Genomic DNA, 22,492 nt, shown 5'->3' with positions numbered 1-22,492 from the left:
TCTGAACCAGCAAAGGGTCTGATGTGACAGGAGAGAGACCGCTGAAATCAGAAAGGTCAAAAGGTCATCTCCCAGAGGCCATCAAGGCCAATGCCCTGTGTCACCATGCAGCTAAAAACAGACTTGCAAATGGTTTCTCCTTCCCAGATGGGGATCTCTCACACTTCCCTGACAGCTCATCCCAGTGTTTAACCATGCTTACAGTCAAGATGTTCTTCCTTATGTCCTACAGGATGGTTGCAATTCCAGCTAATTTCTCCATTTCCTGTGCAGAGGGCTGGACCACAGGGGACGGCTTCCTCCCTGATAGTGGGCTGTGCGATTCACGCAAAAGATATATCTTTGGAGCCTCCACTGGTAACTGGGGGACACTGGGAGCTACTTATCAGGGTTGTTTTAAGACTGAATACAATGGCAAAGTGTCTACTGCTATGCCTGGCACACAGTAGGTATCGAAAGTGGTAGTCACCATTAACAAGTGGCACTTGTCAGCCTGCTTCTCCCCGCTGTGAAAATCCACCTCCTCAAATACTTTATGAAAGACCCTATTTTCTACCCTATCAATCATTCGGCTTGTCAGGCAGCTCCATATTTGCATGGTTTTGGCTTTGAAGGAATTTTTTTTTTTTTTTTTTTTTTTTTTTTGAGACGGAGTCTCGCTCTGTCGCCCAGGCTGGAGTGCAGTGGCCGGATCTCAGCTCACTGCAAGCTTCACCTCCTGGGTTCACGCCATTCTCCTGCCTCAGCCTCCCGAGTAGCTGGGACTGCAGGCGCCTGCCACCTCGCCTGGCTAATTTTTTGTATTTTTTAGTAGAGACGGGGTTTCACCGTGTTAGCCAGCATGGTCTCGATCTCCTGACCTCGTGATCCGCCCATCTCGGCCTCCCAAAGTGCTGGGATTACAGGCTTGAGCCACCGCGCCCGGCCTGAAGGAATTTTTTTAAAAGCTCAAGGTGAACTGTGTTCCCAGCAAGCAGCTCGCCTATTTAAAAGGATCCTGCTCCAGACACCTCCAGGTCACCACTGGCAAATGCTCAATCCTGGCCTGGTCTCTGAACCAAGGAAGTCTAACTTCAATCTCCCCAAATCCAAATTATAGGACTCTTGGCCCCTTTCGGGTGCAATGGAGGGGACCTGTTCATTCATATTGAACCTAGCTGAAAAGATATTCTGCTATTGCATGTCTCTCCATTTCTCTGTCTTATCCTAAAGCAGGGGTCAGCAAACTTTTCCTGGAAAGAGCCAGCTAATAAATATCTTCAGCTTTGCAAGCCACGTGGCATCTGTCTCAACTACTCAACCTTGCCATCACAGCATGAAAGCAGCCATATGCTATACATAAGCCAATGAGTAAGTTGTGTTCCAATAAAATTTTATTTACAAAAACAGGCAGCAGACAGGACTAAGCTGTAATTTGCCAACCCCTGGCCTAAATGTGAGGGAGAGGCCTCAACCATCATCCTTTCCTCCTACATTTCCCGCAGTCAACACAGACTTAGAAATTCACCACGGAGCTTAGGAACCTCTCTCTTCCTCTCTGCCTAGGCATTTAAAGGCTGCCAAGAACCAATTAGCACAGGTAAAACACCGTTAAGACAAAAGAATATCCTTTGCTCTCTTACTATGTGGCAGCTGATACACCACCCCCGATACACACACACACACACACACACACACACACACACCTTCTCTCTCTCTCTCTCATACACTTAATGCCAATAAATACAAAATAATTACTTCAGGCCCCGTGGGAAGGATATTTCTGATGGGAAAGCTCACAACAGCCGAGGCAGAAAATGTCAGCCAGGATCTTGATTCATACAGAAAGGAGATTCTGCTGGAAAACAGCATAGGACATTTGAAGGAAATGAATCATTTACGGAGCGCAAGAAGGTTTGCACCGTTTCTCAGGCAACACCCCACCCCACCCTGCCCCACCCTGCCCGGGGACCCAGGCTCCGGCAGGTCCCAAAGAAAGGGCGCCGGATGTGGGCACACGAGAGTGCCAAGCCCAGCAGTTTGTTTGTGTAGCTTTTCACTCGCCTACTTTTAAAAGGATCCAAAGCAGCCTTAAGAAATCAAACAGCGTAAAAATAAGGCCACTGGGAAGAAAACAAAAATGAAGGCTCAAAGCATGTTTCAGGCCCCGGGATGCACTGGCTGTGCAAAATGAACAGTGAATTGGCCCCCGGGCTCCCTGACAGCAAAGGCCAGAAAAGGGAGGAGTCTTGGATGACTGCCTTCCAATGACAGAAGGGCTGGGATGCAGAAGCACAGGGACCTGGAATTCCTTACCGTGGATTCCTAAGCTCTGTGATTCTAACCCATCACTTTATCTGCTGAAGTGCATTGCAAATAAACCACGGTGTCAGTGGGATATAAACTAGAGGTAAAGGGTGAGAAACAAGCCCCGGGCCATCCCAGCCATCTCCAGACCCACAGAGACTTCCCCATACCCATGTCCTGAAGGAGACTGAGCTTGGGCCACATCCTCCAGGTCCCCGTGCAAGAGCCTGGAGGATGGCCCCTCAGTCCAGTCTCCAGCCAGCAGTCTTGCCTTCGGCAAAGTGCATGCCCTCCACCTGGCCTGGCCAGCTCGCCGCAGGCAGGGTGTGAGAAGCACGATGGGGACAGAGAGGAAATCTCATAATTATCACAATGCATGCTACTCTGGAGTTCAGATGATAACTCTGGTCCATGCCCCTTAGGGTCAGGTGTCTTCTGTATTTAAATGGAAGAACCAAGGCATAGGAAAGAAAAAAAACACCACAGACCAGTCAAGTCAATTCGGGTTCTCCTGTCTCAAACACTAGACTGTTCCCTTCATTGAACAGAAAATACCGAGTCTCAGAGGGGAGCTCATCTTATCCTGCTCCAGGCAAGCTTGGCTGCCTCCTGCTTGGGCACCCCTCCCTGCAGCATCCCGGCCACCTGCCCCAAATGCTGGGTCTCGGTGGCTGTCCCGGAGCCAGTGGCCAAGAGGACCAGAGACATCTACAAGAATATTTGTTCCAGCCCCAAGAAGCGGAGTGCCCGCCAGGGGCCACTCTGTCCAGGTTTTGTTTTTTGGGGGGGTATGGAGTCTTGGTCTGTTGCCCAGGCTGGAGTGCAGTGGCGTGATCTCAGCTCACTGCAACCTCTATCTTCTGGGTTCAAGCGGTTATCCTGCCTCAGCCTCCCAAGTAGCTGGAATCACAGGCGTGTACCACCATGTCCGGCTGATTTTTGTATTCTTAGTAAAGACGGGATTTCACTGTGTTGGCCAGGCTAGTCCTGAACTCCTGACCTCAAGTGATCCGACCGCCTTGGCCTCCCAAAGTGTTGGGATTACAGGCGTGAGCTACAGCGCCCAGCCTCTGAGCAGGTTTTGGAGGGCGTCCTTCCTTCTTGGAGGAGGCCAGAGTCTCTGGGCAGACTCGTGGCATCACAACGAGTGGGTAATCAGGGAGTGGGCTCTTGTTCCAGCCATCTGCCACCCCACCACCCCGCCGAGAGAATGTGGCTCACCTCACTTTGAGATGGCTCAGAGCAAGGCGGCAATTTGACTCTCCTGGAGGCATAAGTGAGAGCTGAGCCTTAGAAGAAATGCCATCCACTCCAAGGCACTGCCTAGCACTGACAGTTAGAAAGCAGCCATCACCACCACCTGGACCTCGGTCCTCCCCCTACAGTCCATAAAGAACTTTAAGAATCGTTAACCAAGTAAAGGTATAAATGCCAGCGCAAAAAACCAATTCAGGCAGCCACCTGGGACAGGAGAGCCCTGGGGATCAGAGAGGTGGCCCTGGACAACAGCAGTGACCACTGTGTGGCGGCCACAGTCGAGAGATCTGCGCCCAAGCCTATCTTCCTGTTGTGGAGTCAGTCCCTTTCTCTGCCATTTCAGCACCAGCTTCCTTTAGACCATGTGGAAAAAAGAGATAAACTGTCCCTCCAAACCAGCGGGTGAGATAAGGGCACTCCTGCCTGTCCCTGTGTGTCCCACATGGGGTCCGGGGCATCAGGGCCTGTGCCTCTGGGAAAGGCAGGAAGAGGCGGCTCCCCATGGGGAGGCAGGGCCTTGGCCAGGAATCATTTAGTGGGGAGAGGAAGGAAAAGGTCAGCAAAGTGCTCCCATTACAGGGAGGACAGGGATCAAAGCCCCCCGGCTGTCAATGTCAGGAGGAGAGGCGGGGTGAAAACCACATGGCACTCAGGATCTAGAAACAAAACCTGAAATCTCACTGTGCACTGGGAGGGTGGGAGACTCGCCTGGACCCTCACCAACTGGAGTGGAGGAGGTCGCAGACCCCACAGAGCCAGGCCCTCCTGGCCACTGCCGCCTTCCTGAGCCCTCCTCCTTGAGTCCCCCCTCACTGCAGCCAAGGGCCCAGCCAGCCAGAATAGGGGGGCTGATACTAGGAGAAGAGGGGAGAAGGGAGCGACTGTGCACACAGAGCTTTGGATATGCTCTCATTTCACCTTGAGAGGCGCCATAGGAGGGAGTCAGCATCCGCATCTACAAGATGCTAAGAAATGTAAGCAAACCCCAAAGCCCAGTCCCTGCTCCTGTCCCACAATGGGCCACACACACAGGTCCATGCACTCACACACCCATACATGGACACTTGAAGATATGCATGTACACACACAAGTGTGCACATACAAATACTCGCACATGCTCACACTCACACCCCAATTCCCTTGGTGGAGTTCTTGTCACACTGCTAGGTGGTCACCCTCCACTCACTCCAAGGTGCCACCCCTTGTGCTATGGACTGAATACTGTATCCCCCACCAAAGCTCTTATGCTGAAGCCTAACCCCCAATGTGATAATACTAAGAGGGGGGGTTGCTGGGAGGTGATGAGGTCGTAAGGGTGGAACCCTCAGGAATGAAATTAATGCCCTGACAATAAGAGGCCCAAGAGAGCTTCTCTGGCCTTTCCTCTACATGAAACACAGCAAGAAGACGCCATCTATGAAGCAGGGAGCCCTTACCTAACATGTAATCTGTAGGTGCCTTGATCTCAAACTTCCCTGAATCCAGAACTGTGGGCACTAAATCTCTCTTGTTTATAAACAGCCCAGCCTGGCATTTTGTTATGGCAGCCTGAACAGACTAAGACACCTTGTTATTCTCTATCAGAAGCAGGAGAGATGCTGCCCAGAGACCAGGACAGGACTTCTGCCCAGGTAACCACCTCAAGGTTCCAATGGAGGTGTTCGCAGCCGCCGCCGCGCCGCCGTCGCTCTCTAACGCCAGCGCCGCCTCTCGCTCGCCGAGCTCCAGCCGAAGGAGAAGGGGGGTAAGTAAGGAGGTCTCTGCACCATGGCTCGTACAAAGCAGACTGCCTGCAAATCGACCGGTGGTAAAGCACCCAGGAAGCAACTGGCTACAAAAGCCGCTCGCAAGAGTGCGCCCTCTACTGGAGGGGTGAAGAAACCTCATCGTTACAGGCCTGGTACTGTGGCGCTCCGTGAAATTAGACGTTATCAGAAGTCCACTGAACTTCTGATTCGCAAACTTCCCTTCCAGCCTCTGGTGCGAGAAATTGCTCAGGACTTTAAAACAGATCCGCGCTTCCAGAGCGCAGCTATCGGTGCTTTGCAGGAGGCAAGTGAGGCCTATCTGGTTGGCCTTTTTGAAGACACTAACCTGTGTGCTATCCATGCCAAATGTGTAACAATTATGCCAAAAGACATCCAGCTAGCATGCCGCATACGTGGAGAACGTGCTTAAGAATCCACTATGATGGGAAACATTTCATTCTCAAAAAAAAAAAAAAAATTCTCTTCTTCCTGTTATTGGTAGTTCTGAACAGTAGATAATTTTTTTCCCATGGGGTCAAAAGGTACCTAAGTATATGATTGCGAGTGGAAAAATAGGGGACAGAAATCAGGAATTGGCAGTTTTTCCATTTTCATTTGTGTGTGAATTTTTAATATAAATGCAGAGGCGTAAAGCATTAATGCAAGTTAAAATGTTTCAGTGAACAAGTTTCAGCGGTTCAACTTTATAATAATTATAAATAAACCTGTTAAATTTTTCTGGACAACGCCAGCATTTGGATTTTTTTAAAACAAGTAAATTTCTTATTGACGGCAAAAAAAAAAAAAAAAAAAAAAAAAAGGTTCCAATGGCATGAGGGAGGAAGGCTTGGGCTCTTGAACTCAGCTTCACAGGCCCAGATAACATGGCCCACGTCTAGTCTGTTCCACAAGCATGCTGTTGGTCACAGCCCCCAAGCCTATGGGCCTCCTGCCATGCTCCCCTCTCCCAGGCCACGTCTCCTTCTACCTTTTGCCCTTTGCCAAATCCCACCCTCTCTTAGCCTTCTCTACAAAACCTACACTCCTCTGCCTCCTTCCTCCGGAACAATTTCCCCTGCTCTGAACTTTCTCAGCACTTAGCACTTGTGCAATTTATCTGACAATTGTATCAACCTTTTCCACCAACACACTGTGAATTATCACTTTACTTCTCATTTTAATCTTCATATGCTGTGTTCCACCTTCCCACTTAGCCTGGAAACTTGGCCAGAATCAGACGGTTTTCTGTGCCTTACTGTGCCTAGTAAGGGGCCCAAGACGCGCCAGGCAAGTGTGTCACTGTTCACTTTGCAAGCATTAGCTGGGCACCTACTACATGCCTGACATTGTTTTAGGCACTGCAGATGTAGAAGTGAACAAAGCACACAGTAACTGCAGGAAACTAACGGCAGGAAACTTGCTCCACAGGCAGACCAAGAGGAGTAACAGGTGAGAAGAAAGGGGGAGGGCTATCACTTCTCTCTTTCTCGTTTTTTTTTTTTTTTTTTTGAGACAATCTCACTCTGTTGCCGAAGCTAGAGTACAGTGGCATGATCTCAGCTCACTGCAACCTCCGCCTCCCGGGTTCAAGTGATTCTTCTGCCTCAGCCTCCTGAGTAGCTGGAATTACAGGCGCCCGCCACCACGCCCGGCTAATTTTTGTATTTTTAGGAGAGACGGGGTTTCACCATGTTGGCCAGGCTGGTCTCGAACCTTTGATCTCAAATGATCCACCTGCTTCCGCCTCCCAAAGTGTTAGGATTACAGGCGTGAGCCACTGAGTCCGGCCAGCTGTCACTTCTCATAATAAAGACAACCCTGCCGTCCTGAAAGCTGCCCCATGAAGAAAAGTGGGAATAGACAGAAACTCGAGTGAGCCTGGCGGGAAAACAAAAATGACTCTTGCCACTGATTGAGGATCTGGCCTGAGTCCTGAGAAATAAGGACCCTGCCCCCTACCAGAACTAATCAGAGCCAGCAGCTTTCCCTAAGAAGCACTGAGCAGTGTGTGCATCCTCGTGTGGCCTCTTCATTCAGCATGGAGGTGCAGGAATGGGGCTCCCCAGAACCCCCCAGCCCTTTGCTCCAAACCTATCATCCTGGACCTCTCCTGTGAAGACATCTCCCACCTGCTCTGGTCCTAAGGGAGGTGCATGGGGAGACAGGAAAACCATCATTTACACCCCTGATGAAGGGGAACAGGGTGAAGGAGGGAGGGGAGAGAAGCAGCAGACCGGATGGGGCAGAAAACCCTTCAGAGGTGCTGAGACATGGTCCCCCATGGCTCCTCTGCAAAGCAAACGTGACTCCACTCTCTCTAGGGAGGCTCAACCTCAAACACGCGCCTCGGAAGCCTGAAGTCTCGGTCTGATGCATGAGCAGGTCATTTTCCATCTGCATCGCCATCCTCTAATTTGTAAAAGAGGGAGCAAACAGTGGATACGAATTACTCATGCACTAGGAAGAATGAAGTATTGCATCGGAAGCAATTCTAGTTTGTTGTCAAGGAAGCTGAACCAGGAGGTAATCAGAAGGTACTGCTAGCTCATTAGAGTGAGAAACTCAACCCAAAGAGGCCATCACCTCTGCAAATCCTGCCCTACCATCAAAAGGGTGGGTTCTAACAGACAGGCTTCAAAGATACCAAGAGGCAACGATGTGAGAGCAACTCCTGTGTGTGTCCCCGGGGACAGTCTGATGAAGAAAACAAACCTAGCCCCTTATCCAAAAGGGGAACCACGGCATGAAATAAATCTCCCTGGCAGCCCACAGTGCAAACTGGCTGCTCGCTCTGATGCACCAACAATTCCAGGAAGCAGCGAGGGTGGAGGTTACTACCTCCATCTTACAGATGGGAACGCAGGTCCAGAGAGGATGGTTGCCCAGCTCCGAAATCAACACCCACAGCTGATTTTCATTATATCCCAGAAGCATGCAAAGAGTGTGAATGAAACTCCAAGTATACAGTAAGAGGAAGTGAGCTGAGCTTGCAAGTGGGTGGAGAAGAAACGCACTCCCCAGGCAGCCTCAGGGACTCAGAAGCCCTGCTTCCAGCTCCCGTAGCAGACCAAGCCTGGGTGAGGCTGGGCTCAAGGATTCCCATGTTCTCAGCACTTCATACCTGAACGCAACCTGGAAATAAATGCTCTTCCCAAGACAGTCATAGCCACTGAGCCAAACGACCCAGGTAGAGAGGCAGCAGGAGCTGGCAGACACAGAGGCCATTCCCTGACACCTGGCTCTGGCTTCTCCAAGGGAAGTCACTCACCCCTCCTTCCCTAGAACCAAACACGCACCTGTCACTACAGCAGGGTCACAATCCCATGGATGGTAGGTGAAACTTCAAGGTAACCTTCCTCCTTTCAGAAGCACATTCGACAGAGGGAGGTAGATCCTGTTGGTCCCCATGCAAGGGGTGAAGTGGTTCAAGCACCATGGAGTAGGGGCACAGCAGGATCCCGGCATGCTCTACTGGACATGGAGCTCTAGAGGAACTCTGCCCAGACAGCCTCGAAGAGCAGGTGGCAGAACAGCCCCTCCCCTCTGTGCAGCCACACATGACACCAGCCAGCCCCAAGGGGCCATGTCCTCCGAGTAAGAAGCAATGGTAACAGGATGGCTCAATGCTCCAGGAACTGCAGGCTTGGAGGCAAGAAGGCGGCGCACACACAAGTACCAAAGGGAGCCCAGATGGTGCAGGAAAGAGGCATGAAGGAGGGACTGAGAGTGGCCGGAGGGATACAGGTTACATGCAGGTCACGGAGAGAGAACGACATGGGGTGGGACAATAGTGGCGACTGCAGAAAGTAGCCTCAAAGCCAGACACAGAGGACAGAGCCGGGCAGGTGGAGACATAGTGGGTGACATTCTAGGCAAGGAGAGGGGGTGCAGGAAGCACACAGAGGGGTAGCGGGGGACTCTCAGAACTAGCAGTGAGGAGGGAGCTGTGCTCCCGCACTGCCAGTGCCCACGAGCATGAAGGGTCCTGCACTCCTGTCTGCCTGAGATGCGTGGCCTTGACCTTCAGCCTACGGGCAACTCAGAGGTTTGTGAGAAGGCAACAGCGGTCAGGCCCCTGTAAGGGTGAATCTGGCCATATAATAGTGGACATGGGCAGGAACCAGGGACAGAGGCCAAGGGTGGGACAGGGTCAGACTACCCCGCTGGGCTCCACATCGGGATGACTCTGGAGGCATGGTGGGGAGAGGCTTGGGATCTGGGGGGAGGCTTTGTGCTAAAACAACATCGTCTAACATAAGGAACAGACCGTGAAAATGCCAGCCGCCCATTCAAGTGTCTTTGGTGGGCACACTCAGCTTTCGCCGACTCACTGGAATTTTCAGCTTTGAGAAACACCTACCCAGTTGGAAGACATGCCCCACCAGGGCCATCTGTTGGCTTAAGGGCTTTGCTGCTTCACTTTCTCCCCTCCCCCTGGATTATTTTTAAAAGATTAGGTTTCCTGTTTTCACTGCCTGGTTGGCCCGGCCCTCCATCCATCCATCCATCCGTCGTCACAGCCATTAGGGCAGTGGCATGGCAGGAATGGGCTGGAAGCTGCAGGCCCTCTCAGCTCCATAACGAGGGATCAGCCACCTCCTCACCCGGCACCAGCTGGCCGCTCAGTAAACACCGCTTCCTCCCTGCGCAGGGCCAGGCTACGACCTCTCCCTCCCTCTCCCTCGGCAAGAGGCCTCTTAATGAAACAAGTCAACAGGCGATTTTTCCTAGCTGCTGACAGCCGCCCACCCTCAGAACGGGCTCATTCCAGGACAGAAAAAAACAGCCCTTTACAGGAGTCCCCTCTGCCTTGCCTCCCCTCCACCAGCATCGGGGTACAGGCGAGCCAGGCTGTCCTGGGTGAGGCCCCATGGGTCCTCACTATGAGGACCAAGGTCCATGCCTGTCCAGTCGCTTGTGGCTTGAGTGGTGATCAGAGATCAGCACACTGTTCAGCTTGTCCCTAGATGAGTCTCACAGCTGAAGAACAGCCACCAGCCTCACCTCCACACCCTGCCACTGAGCAAACCAGACCCCTCCTCAATATCAAACCAGAGACTGGCAGGGGCTGAGGTGGTGGCTACCCAGCTCTCCGGTCCCATAGTGGCCCCGTGCCAAGGCTGAGCAGGGACAACTAGTGGGTGGGGGAGTTTCCACCAGCTTTATCTGCCTTACATAGTGGCGGTTCCCCTGAATGCTGTCTGGTTAAGAGCTCTGTGGCTAGAAAGTAAAAAGTTGAAACCCAGTGGGTCAGGGAAGGGAACACAGTTTCTGGTCACCCTGGGCGCGAGGCACTGTCCCAGGTCACCTCCTGCGATCCTCACATGCCCCAGATGCTCACCCAGCTCTGGGGGCTCAGACCTGCCTGCCCAGATCTGCCTGGAAGCCAGGACACTGGCAGAGCCCGAGGGTCAGGTCAGAGCACAAATCCCACACCGAGGGGACAGCACCGGGGTTGTGATGACAGAGGGGTCCAGAATGAGAACGGTGAGGGCAGGGACGCCGATGCGACAGGGGAAGGATTCCTCTGGTCAAAGGAGGGTTACTGCAGGCCCCAAGTTTCCCAGGAGCCAGGCCCATTTGCCCGGAGCAGGTTCACACCCCTTCCCTGCAGGGCCTGACTCTCCTCCCCAGGGCGATGTAAGAGCCTGCGCCACGGCTCTCCCACCAGCAGGATCTGGCCGTCAAGGCCTCTCCTGTCCAAGCAGACAGCCACAACTGCAGATCACTGCCTACCCGGGAGCTCTAGCCTTCACGGGAGCGCCCTCCCTCCAGGTCTCACGAGCATCCCACACGCAGGCAAAGTGTGGTTTCCCATGTATTTATTTATTCCACTTTTTATTTTCAAACATTTACAAACTTACTGAGAACTTGTAAGAGTGCAAATAACCATCCGTTTAGGAAACAACAATGACCTTAAAAAGGAGCCTGAAGAATTGACAATTCCACATTCCCCACCCACTTCCCTAACTCCAGTCAACCAACCACACTTGAGTGTCCTTGGACACCAGGGTTCTCACTGATGCCCCCAATCCTATATAAGTAAGCTTTTGCAGGCTGGGCCCCACGCCTACCTTACAGAGAAGGCCAACCAATGCCCCTATGGCCTGGGTCCATTCATGCTGAACCCAAGGCCTATCCCTCCATCAAGGTCAGCAAGGTGAAGAGAGAGCACCAGAGCTTGAAGACACCCCACGGTGTGGTCACTATCTTGGACATCTTCTTCCTGAAGGCCAGGCTGCAGAGGTCCTGCGCTGGCCGAGCCTGCAAGTTCATGGGACCTAACAGTGGATCTGACACCCTAGCAATCTTGAACTAGGAGTCCAGTGTATAACACGCTAAGGATTTTTACTTTAAATCTACTACATAACATGGCCAGCAAAAATCTAAAAAATCACAACCTCACCTCCTCTACCAATGGTCTAGGATCGTTTTCCCACAGTCACTTCCAGTCCCTGTCCTGTGACTGTATAACTAAAATCCTGTGGTGGGAGCAATCACCAGAGCCCCTGAGAACCATGCCTTGTGTCCACATGACACTGCTGCTCCTCCCATCAAGAGGTAGAGTCCAGCTTTCTACCCCTGCTTGGATCTGGGCAGGACTTGTGACAGACTGTGACCAACAGAATCTGGTGGAAATTCAGTTGAGAAGTTCCACAGCCCAGGCCTCAAGAAGCCATGCAGTATCCACCTTTGCTCTTGGAACCTACCCTCCATGAGAAGCAACTCAGGCTACACTGTAGAACAATGACGGACCACAAGAAGAGAGAGGTCTCCGTCTTCTGGTGTCCCTACCAAGTCCTTAGCTACAAGGGTTAGGCCACCTCAGATGCCAGCGGCAGTCAAACCACACACTGAACACAGTCACATGAGCAAGCCTGTGTGACAGCAGAAGAACCTCACACCAAGCTAGATCGCACTGCGATTAAATCACATTGTTTTAAGCCTCCAAGCTTTAGGATGGTTTGTTACTCAGCAAGAGATGACTGATACAAATCATCACACTGTGGGCACTCACTTTTTCCACTTAAGACAATGTTCCACGTTGCTAATTCATTTTCATCCTTACCATCGGAGGACAATGACAGAATAGTCTACTAAGCTAATGGAACCCCTTTTGTATTGCAGGATGCTCAGTTTGTTTCCAGCTTTCCACTGTTATGAATACAATGAATAATTTCACATAATAGCACTGAAAAGGAAAAGGGGGAAACAATTTTCCTTAGGAAAATGCCCTAGGGTGGAATTACTGCATCTGAGGTTATAAACATGGTAATGCCTCTCGAACAATGTAAGCACAGAATTCAAAGTGAAAGACATCCTTGTAGCATGATTTTAAAAGGAGGCAGTGAGTACACTTGGTTTCGCAGAAACACAGGCATTCATGTTCTGAAGCCAGGCCCCACAAAAATCGGTGGTGTTGCCAATGCTTATCAGAGCCACTCAGGCTGGACCAAAGCGGAAAGAACTCGGAGCACCTATCCATAAAACGTGCCCACAGCTTCCTCCGAAACACTCAAGGGAAACAGAAGGTTATATATAAGACATTTCTCAGTTAGACTTGGTAATTACCAGCTCAGCCAGATTTCCTAAACATGGCAAAATTAAAGGGAATGTGGTAATTCTAGAAAATGACCCATGTTTACAGGAAAGGTAAAATTCCTGGAGTCTCAGTCACCATCTAATTCCTGGAGTAACTGGTCCCATATCCCTTGTACACATGCCCAACCCCTGAAGACAGGCTCTAATTTTGGGTTCCTGAGCTGCTGAGTGGGGTGCAGAACCACTGTCCCAACCTATGAAGGCCCTACTAGACCTGTCCACTTTGTTCCACTTAGGAGGCAGAGTCATAACTAAGCGGGGTCCCTGTCCTACCGCCACTCTGCTTTCATCACTGACTTGCCCAAGGACAACCAGCCCCGAGGTTTGTACCTGTCCCCATCAGCAGATGGAATTACACTGAAACACCTCCCATCTCCCCTGAACCATAGCTGAGGCTCACCACTTCCCAGAAATGGCTGGCTCAAGCTCCCAGAGAAGGTAGCAGAAAACAGGTATGGGGCTTGAAGCCAGAAACCCTCCTTTCCAAGAACTGCCCCCCTCTTTATCAAGTGACCTGCTACGTTCCAGAAAGCTATGATCACAGTAGTTACTCAACAGAACGGGGAAGGTTCTCCCCTCTCCCATTAGTGAGCAGCTGGCTGAGTGGCACCTGGGTCACATGCGCAGGACAGACCTGTTTGCAAGCGGTCAAGAGTAAAAGCATGTGTACCCGTGTTCACAGCGGCATGCTTTACAAAAGGCAGAAACACGCCAGGTCTCCACCCACCAATAGATGGATAAGCAAAATGTGGTGCAGACATATAATGGAATGTTATTCAGCCTTAAAACGGAAGAAAATTCTAATACATGCCACAGCAAGGATGAAACTTGAGGACATTATGTTAAGTGAAATAAGCCAGATGCAAATGAACAAACGCTGTAGGATTCCACTCATACGAGGTCTCTTCAGTCAAATTCATAAAGACATAGAGTAGGATGGCGGTGGCCGGGGCTGAGGGAGGAGGGAGTAGAGAGTTGTTTACTGGCTATAAATGGGTACAGACTTTCAGTCTGGGGAAGATGAAAAAGTTCTGGAGATGGATAGTGGTGATGGTTGTCCAACACCGTCAAAGTAGTTAATGTCATGGATCGATCGTATACTTAAAAATGGCTGAAGTGGCAAATTTTACATTATGTATAGTTTATCATAATTTTAAAAGAAAAAGAGTAAAAACAAAGCCCAGCCTACTTTGATCCCCTCCAAATGCAGGTTTGGACAATGCACACTCACAAACACAGACTCTTTCTCTGCTCTGAGAAGGAAATCGTGCCAGGTTCCCTGCCTAGCCAACTCCACCTAAAAGACATGGGCAACATAAGGAGCCGATCCCCAGATAGCATCCTCACAGCTCCCCCGTCCCCGCCCTGGGAGGGCACACGAAGCACGAAAAAATCCACCTGAGCAGAGAGACAGTCGGACGGAAACACAGGTCCTCCCGGCCACGGCACAGGCCACAGGGGTGGAAGGCTGGGACGGCCAAGAGCAGCGCCTCCCAAGCCAGGTCCTCAGAGCCCAGGTTGGGTGGGGAGGCTGAGCTGGGCAGTCTTCAGGACCTGTGGCTCCTCTTTCATCTTTTTCATGTACTGGGGGGTCATCTGAAATACCATTTGCAAAGAAGGGATCTATCCCTAAAATAAAACCATTTGAAAAAAACTACTGCTGAGAAATGAACACTCCAGACTTTTCCAACTCTGATGGAAAAAGGCGGCTTCCCATCTCCCACTTTAGCCCTTAAAAAAAAAAAAAAAAAAAATCCAGCCAGCTGATAAAGCAGCCAACATCCTCTCCTGCTATCTGTCATAACAGCAACTACGATAACAACAATAAAATGAGAATAACAAGTGTTATTAAGCACTCAGGGCATGCCAGCAGCCACGCTAAGTGCTTTTTCTGCACGCATCATCTCATTTAATCTTCACGGCAAGTCCCTGAGTCAACGACTACTGGGATTTCTATTTCACAGATGAGGAAACTTACTGTATTTTATCCATTATCAGGCATGCATTTTCCCCAAATTTCAATGTAATTCAAAGTGGAATCTCGCATCTCGCCCTTCGCAATGATAACTGGGAGTATTATCTTCCTTCTTTTTTTTAAAGAGACGGGGTCTTGCTCTGTTGCCCAGGCTGAAGTACAGTGGTGCAATCATAGCTCACTATAGCCTTGAACTCCTGGGTCACTCAGGCGATTCTCCTGCCTCAGCCTCCTGAGTAGCTGGGACTACAGGCATGCACCACATGCCCCGCCAATTAATATTTTTACTTTTTTTGGAGAGATGAGGTCTCACTTTCTTGCCCAGGCTGGTCTCAAACTCCTGGCTTCAAGAAATCTTCCCACCTTGGCCTCCCAAAGAGCTGGGATTACAGGCATGAGCCACCACGCTCAGCCTGCTGCCTTCCTTCTTAGTGGCACATCCACTAACAATGTGCCTTACCCTAGAGGGAATCTCAAAGTGAATGACATGCTCAGTGCACAGGCTGGGACCTGGCTTTGTGTCCCTCCGGAATTTGAGCCCTTAGCCACTGTGCTTGACCATCCCTCAAGGGAACGACTCTCCAAATCTCTCAGCCCAGCCCCCGACTTCTGTGTGGAGCCTCACTCAGGGTCCCCAGGACTCAGGAGCACAAGTCAGCAACGCTGCCCACAGCCTGGCTAGCACCTACCCTGGCAGGCAGAGACCTGGATGTACCCACCAAGGACAGCCAAGTTCAGGGCCACGAGTGTCTGTGGAGAGACAGCTGCAGCGGTCAGCCACATCCTCTCCGGGAAGGCTTTCCTGAGAGCCAGACAAGCAAGGAGATAGGTGAATGAGCCCAAGGGTCAGAACAAAACTAGACAAGGGACGTTCTTGTGGCGTGTCCCCAGGAGCAGCACTCAGCGAGGAAGCCCCAAAGCCTCCCAAATTAGAGAGAATGCTCATCTGACTGCCAGTCCTTGTCCTTTTTGAGGCCAGCAGCCTCCCAGGAATTAAGTTAAAGCCACCGTCCCTCACATCGCCAAGTCCTCTGCAGACAAGACACTGATTTATGACCAAATAATTCATACTGTGGTCTGGGTAATATTCAGAACAGGGTGTGCAGCTTGCAGCTGCCACATCGCTTGCCCAGAGAGCAGGTGCATCTATGTTCCTCTTCAGAGAGGAAACAAACCAATGGACAGAGTCAGAAACGCCCTCTCCATCAGAATTGGAGTGAGCAGCCCATGGAGGCTGTGTGTGTTGAGAGACAGCAACGCTCACGGGTAGACACAATCCACGAGCCAAGTCGACACGCTCATTCCAAAAGGCCCCTATGTCTCCAGAGCAAGCACTGCACTTCTGTTGGAGATGCTGGTGGCCCTGCAACAGAGAAGGCCGCCCCAGGCCCCACAGAGTCCAGTGGGGGCTTACTCCAAGCCTTACTCCAGTGCTGGGATTTTCTGCACCTACGCAGCAACAACTCCATCAAGCTTCCCAGAAGCCAGTGTACTCCCTGCTAAGGCCCTGGGGTCCTGAGCAACGCGTGTCTCTATAGACTCCAAATACCACAGCAGTTCCTGGGGACACCTGTCAGCAGTTTCAGATCCAAGGACTATGGACAGTGAAGGGATCCCACTTTGACCACAGCCCATCCTTCGGGGTCCCCTCCTGTACAAACCCAGTGTGTCTGCCAATCCTAACTGCAGCCAATCCTACCACAGCTCAGATTCTGGGCTGTAGGCATCCATGTGGCTCGATGGCTTCTCTCCTCTCTCCAGTCCGCTTCCCAGGGCCTGGCCACTCCAGCAGCAAAGATAACAAAGAACCCAGCAACAGGAAGAGGAGAAGTTCATGGGAAAGCGGCAGTCCCCTTGCAGAGGTCGGAGAGTACAGTTTCCTGTCCACATGCCACTTCTGGGGTCCAGGCCCTTATGGGAGGCTGAGGGTAGGACTGGCAGGAACCCGGTTATGGGGCAGGGGAGTCTTGCAGACAGCAGGGACGTTGGAAGAGGGAGGGGGTTTTGTTCTAGGGCACCCCGAAAGGAGCAGCCCCAAATCTGGAGGGAAGGGTCCAGGCTCAAGGAGGAACTGAGGACAAACAGAGTGAGAACAGTTCCACCAGCCCCTACCCCGGAGGGTGAGATGTGGCCTGGAAGATAGGACTTCTATTAAGAAGCTCTAAGATAATCCTAGCACTCTGGGAGGCCAAGGCGGGTGGATCACCTGAGGTTAGGAGTTTGAGACCAGCCTGGACAACATGGTGAAACCCTATCTCTATTAAAAATACAAAAAAAAAATTAGCCAGGCGTGATGGTGGCCGCCTGTAATCCCAGGGACTTCGGAGGCTGAGGCAGGAGAATCCTTGAACCCGGGAGGTGGAGGTTGCAGTGAGATCTGTACTCAACTGCACTCCAGGCCTGGCGCAATAGAGCTAATGCCTGTAATCCACTGCACTCCAGGCTGGGCACGATAGAGCGAATCACGAGGTCAGAAGATCGAGACCATCCTGGCTAACACTGTGAAACCCCATCTCTACTAAAAATACAAAAAAGATTAGCCAGATGTAGTGGCGGGCACCTGTAGTCCCAGCTACCTCGGGAGGCTGAGGCAGGAGAATGGTGTGAACCCAGAAAGGGGAGCTTGCAGTGAGCCGAGATCGCGCCACTGCACTCCAGCCTGGGCGACAGAGCGAGACTCTGTCTCAACAACAACAACAACAAAAAGAAGCTCTAAGAACTCTGTCACCAAAAGCCATGTACCATGTGATCCCAGAAAAGACAAATCCATAGAGACAGAAAGCAGATTGGTGGTTGCCAGGACTAAGGGAAGAAGGGGGTGGGGAGAGAGTGCTAATAAGTATAGCGTTTCTTTTGGGGGTGATGAAAATGATCTGTAATCAGACAGTGATGATGAGTGCACAACTCTGAGGTAACACTAACCACCACTGAATGGTCCACTTTAAATGGGTGAACTCTATGGTATGTATGTTACATCTGAATAAAGCTGTTAGTAGGATAGAAGGGGGAAGAACAGTACTGACCCATCTGTCGGATGAAACAATCCTCGGTAATAAAAAGGAATGTGTCATCGGTACACACAACTTACGTGAATTTCAAATGCATTATCAAAGTGAAAGAAGCCAGAGCCGAAAAGTACTGTACGATTCTATTTATATGACATTCAGAAAAGGCTTAACTGTAAGGAGAGAAAGCACATCAGTGGCGTCGTGGGCTTCAAGTGGGAGAAATGCCTACAAGGAACAAGGGGTAATGTAAGTTTCTGGGGTGATGGGCCTGCTGTGTATCTTGACGAAGGTAATCGTGACAGAATGCTGTCACACCTCACAGAACAGTATACCAAGAAGAATGACTTTCGTTGTCTGTAAATTACACTTGAATGCACAGACGCGCACGTATACAACCATCAAATGACATCATGACATCTTTCAAGCCTTTAATTTTTTTTTTTTTTTCTTTTTGAGACAGGGTCTTACTCTGTCACCCAGGCTGGAGTGCAGTGGCACAATCATGGCTCGCCGCAACCTCGACCACCCAGGCTCAAGCGATCTTTCCACCTCAGTTTCTTGAGTGGCCAGGACTATGGGTCCATGCTACCATGCCCAGCTAAATTTTTAAATTTTTTTGTAGAGATGGGGTCTCACTTTGTTGCCCAGGCTGTTCTCAAATTCCTGGGCTCAAGCAATCCTCCCACCTCAGCCTCTCAGTAATACAGGTGTAAGCCACTGAGCCCAGCCTAAGTCTTTAAGATTTTTTAAAAAGAACAGATAATTCACAAGATATGTATTTTTGTTTTACCTTCAACCCAAAATTTCTTTTTCCTAGGGTAAAAATTACTATAATTGGAAATCTGTTGAAACAGGAAAGGAAGTTGGTTGAAAACCAAATAGCTGAAAGTGGGTGAGGGGCAAATAATGTAAAAAATCTGATATGAGAAAAATACCATTGAGTGGGGGCGCAGTGGTGCATGTTTGTAATCACAGTTACTCAGGAGGCTAAGGCAGGAGGATGGCCTGAGGCCAGGAGGTCGAGACCAGCCTGGACAACACAGCAAGACCCCATCTCTAAATAAAATTTAAAAATAAATAAATTAGCAAACCAACCATGAAATTTGTACACCCATGTTCTGCCAACATTATTTACAATAGCCAAAAGGTGGAGGCAACCCAAGTGTCTATTGGCAGATAGATGGATAAACAAAATGTTTATCTACCAATGGAATATTATTCAGCTTTAAAAAGAAAAGAGATTCTTTTTTTTTTTTTGAGAGGGAGTCTCACCCTGTAGCCCAAGCTGGAGTGCACTGGCATGATCTCGGCTCACTGCAATGTTCGCCTCTGGGGCTCAAGCAATTCTCCTGCCTCAGCCTCCCAAGTAGCTGGGATTAGAGACGTGTGCCACCACACCTGGTTAATTTTTTTGTATTTTTAGTAGAGACGGGGTTTCATCATGTTGCCCTGGGTGGTCTCGAACTGCTGAGCTCAGGCGATCCATGCCTCGGCTTCCCAAAGTGCTGGGATTACAGGCGTGAGCCACCATGCTCGGCCAAAAGAAAGGAGATTCTAACGCATGCTACAACACTGATGAACCTTGAGGACATGACACTACGTGAAATAAGCCAGGAACAAAAGACGAAGGCTGTATGAATCCACTCATATGAGGTACCTCGAGTACTCAAATCCATACAGAAAGTAGAAAAGTGGTTGCCGCAGGGAGGGGAAATGGAAAGCCTGTATTTAATGAGTCCAGAAGCTTTTTTTGGTTTGTTTGTTTTAGATGGAGTCTCGCTCTATTGCCTAGGCTGGAGTGCAGTGGATCAATCTCAGTTCGCTGCAATCTCCGCCTCCCGGGTTCAAGAGATTCTCCCGCCTCAGCCTCCTGAGGAGCTGGGATTACAGGTGCCTGCTACCATGCCCGGCTAATTATTTTGCATTTTTAGTAGAGACGAGGTTTCACCATGTTGGCCAGACTGGTCTCGAACTCCTGACTTCAGGTGGTCCGCCCGCCTCGGCCTCCCAAAGTGCTGGGATTATAGGCCTGAGCCACCGTGCCTGGCTGAGTCCAGAGTTTTTGCTGTACAAGACAAAACCATTCAGAGATAGATGGAGATGGTTGCACAACATGAACATGCTTACCACCACAGAACTGTGTTATTTTTAGATGGTTAAGATGGTAAATGTTACATGTATTTTACCTCAATTTAAAAAAAAAAACAAACAAACATAAAATCAAATGAAAAACCCCAATGAGTATTTCTCACAGTCCACCACCGTGCATGCTCTGGGCCTGGTGAGCGGGGGTCACAAACTTAAACCTGCAGCAGACAGAGCTTCAGTGTCACACAGACATGGCACAGGTGAAAGGGACAAGGCTTTTGAGGGGCAAGGGCTACTCTCCTGCACTGCCAGCTGGGTGGGTTCCAGTCCAAGGTTCTCACCAACGCCAGAGGGCCCAAATGTGGTTTCTGAACAGCTGCCCACACAGGCCTCGCAAGGTACCAACTACAGTGTGAAGCTCTGCAAACACGATGCTCCAGCCTGTCTGTTTTGCACAGACACAAAACACCATTCTGTCTGGACAGATGCTCAGCAACAGGAGACCAGGAGCCAATGAGCCAAAGCAAAGGTGGGTACAGGTGGGCACACCTGCCTCAGCCAGAGCAGCCAGGGTCTGCTGTCCAGCTGTGTGTGTGGGGTGCATAGGCCGTAAGGTGTCACAGGTACACTCGGGGTGTAGGGCACTGAGCAGGGTCTATGGCAGTCGCACACTCCACGCTCACTCCATCCTCCATGCAGAAGCCTTCTCTGGCCTCTGCAGGTCAACATCAGACCACCCCACATCATCACCAGCTGGTCTCTCACCCCAACGCCATGTGCCAGCTACCCCAAGTGTCTGAGAAATCTGCAGCAGGCCAGGCTGTTATGCTCTTTCATTCCTTTGTGACTGTCCCTGCTTAGAAGGCCTCTCCTCCTCCCCTACAATGGCTTAATATACCCCTTTTGTTTGTTTGTTTTGTTTTTTAGAGACAGGGTCTGGCTCTGTCGCCCAGGCTACAGTGCAGTGGTGTAATCATAGCTCAATGCAGCCTCAAACTCCTGGGCTCAAGTGATCCTTCCAACTCAGCCTCCAGAGTAGCTGGGACTACAAGTGTGCACCAAAACACCTGGCTAATTTTCAATTTTTTGTAAAGACAGGGTCTTGCTATGTTGTTTAGGCTGGTTTTGAACTCCTGGGCTCAAGCGACCCTCCCAACTCAGCCTCCCAAAGTACTGGGATTACAATATACTCCTTTTGAGTCCATTCAAGACCCAACTAATGGGCCATCCTCTCCAGAGTCAGTCACTTCTCAGTGGCTCGTTGGTACTCACTTCCATCCCAGCATCCCTTTATCAGTTGTTTTTAATATATGGCTATGGGTTCCTTGAGGTCAAGGACAAAGTCAAGGCCTAAGCATTGTGCTTGGACCCCAGCAGGTGTTACATCAACTTCAAATGAACAGATGAATGGTTGGAGAATGAATGGATGGTTGAATAGGTGATGAGTGAATGGAAGCATGTTTGGATGGATGAGTGAATAATGGATAGTTGAATGTTGAATGGATGTATGGTTGGCTGGATGTTAGACAGATGATGGATGGACGGATGGATGGAGGAATGGATGACAGAGGAATGAACTGATTTAGTTGGATAGATGAGGAATAAAGAACAGGTGAATGGATGGTTGGATGACTGTTGGTTGGATGGGTGGATAGATAAATAAATAAATATTTGGATCTTGGATTGATGAATAGATGGATGGATAGATGGATGGCCTGGATGAATGACGGAATGGCTCAAGCACTGCTACCCCTTTCTCAGGAACATCTGCTGCTAGGAAATAAGAGGAGCAAGTTTACTCATCTTGAGGTTTGAAAAGGTTTCTGGGTTTTAACACCCTGTTCTCTCAATGTGGGGGGGCTTTTTGGTAACTTTGATCAATAAATGACTATCTTCTTTTTTTTTTTTTTTTTTGAGATGGAGTCTCACTCTGTCACCCAGGCTGGAGTGCAGTGGTCCAATCTCGGTTCACTGCAAGCTCCACCTCCTGGGTTCACGCCATTCTCCTGCCTCAGCCTCCCGAGTAGCTGGGATTACAGGCGCCCGCCACCACACCCAGCTAATTTTTTTTTGTATTTTTAGTAGAGACGTGGGTTCACTGAGTTAGCCAGGATGGTCTTGATCTCCTGACCTCGTGATCCGCCCACCTTGGTCTCCCAAAGTGCTGGGATTACAGGCGTGAGCCACCGCGCCTGGTCTATTTTCTTAACTTTTTATCCTGGAAAATTTCAAACAAATACAAAAGTAAGAAAGCACAGCATGATGAATGCCCATTACCCCATCATTTGGCTACAAGGATTATTAGCTCATGACCAGCCTTGTTTCAGGGAATATTCATTCAGGCCTGGGAAGCAGCAGGAAACAGGAAAGAGAAAGGGGAGTTAGAAACCAAGTGACCATCTCTTATCCCACCTTTTCCACCTCCGGCAACTTCCTTGAGGAAAGAATCCTCAGGGGGATTGGAAGACTGACCCTACCTGCCTCACAGGTTCTAGGAGAGCAGCTCCTGTGAGCTCCGGATGCCCACG

The 22,492-nt window shown here is 50.3% G+C and overlaps 2 protein-coding genes across 4 annotated transcripts in view; one reads left to right on the top strand and one right to left on the bottom strand.

Moving 5' to 3' along the window:
* Nucleotides 1-22,492, bottom strand: part of BCR (BCR activator of RhoGEF and GTPase) — a 135,609-nt gene that overhangs the window by 87,890 nt on the left and 25,227 nt on the right. The window lies entirely within an intron of this gene.
* On the top strand, nucleotides 5,207-6,034 carry LOC108580864 (histone H3.3-like). Its single transcript, XM_017945551.3, has one exon. The coding sequence runs from the start codon at nucleotides 5,311-5,313 to the stop codon at nucleotides 5,719-5,721; it is 411 nt and encodes a 136-aa protein (XP_017801040.2). The 5' UTR covers nucleotides 5,207-5,310; the 3' UTR covers nucleotides 5,722-6,034.

Source organism: Papio anubis, chromosome 16 (genome assembly GCF_008728515.1).
Source record: "Papio anubis isolate 15944 chromosome 16, Panubis1.0, whole genome shotgun sequence".
NCBI lineage: Eukaryota > Metazoa > Chordata > Mammalia > Primates > Cercopithecidae > Papio > Papio anubis.
Note: the sequence above shows the minus strand (reverse complement) of the source record. Positions and strands in the feature narration are given on the sequence as shown.

Coding starts and splice junctions, on each gene's coding strand:
- LOC108580864 (XM_017945551.3), top strand. CDS start 5,311: ATGGCTCGTACAAAGCAGACTGCCTGCAAATCGACCGGTGGTAAAGCA.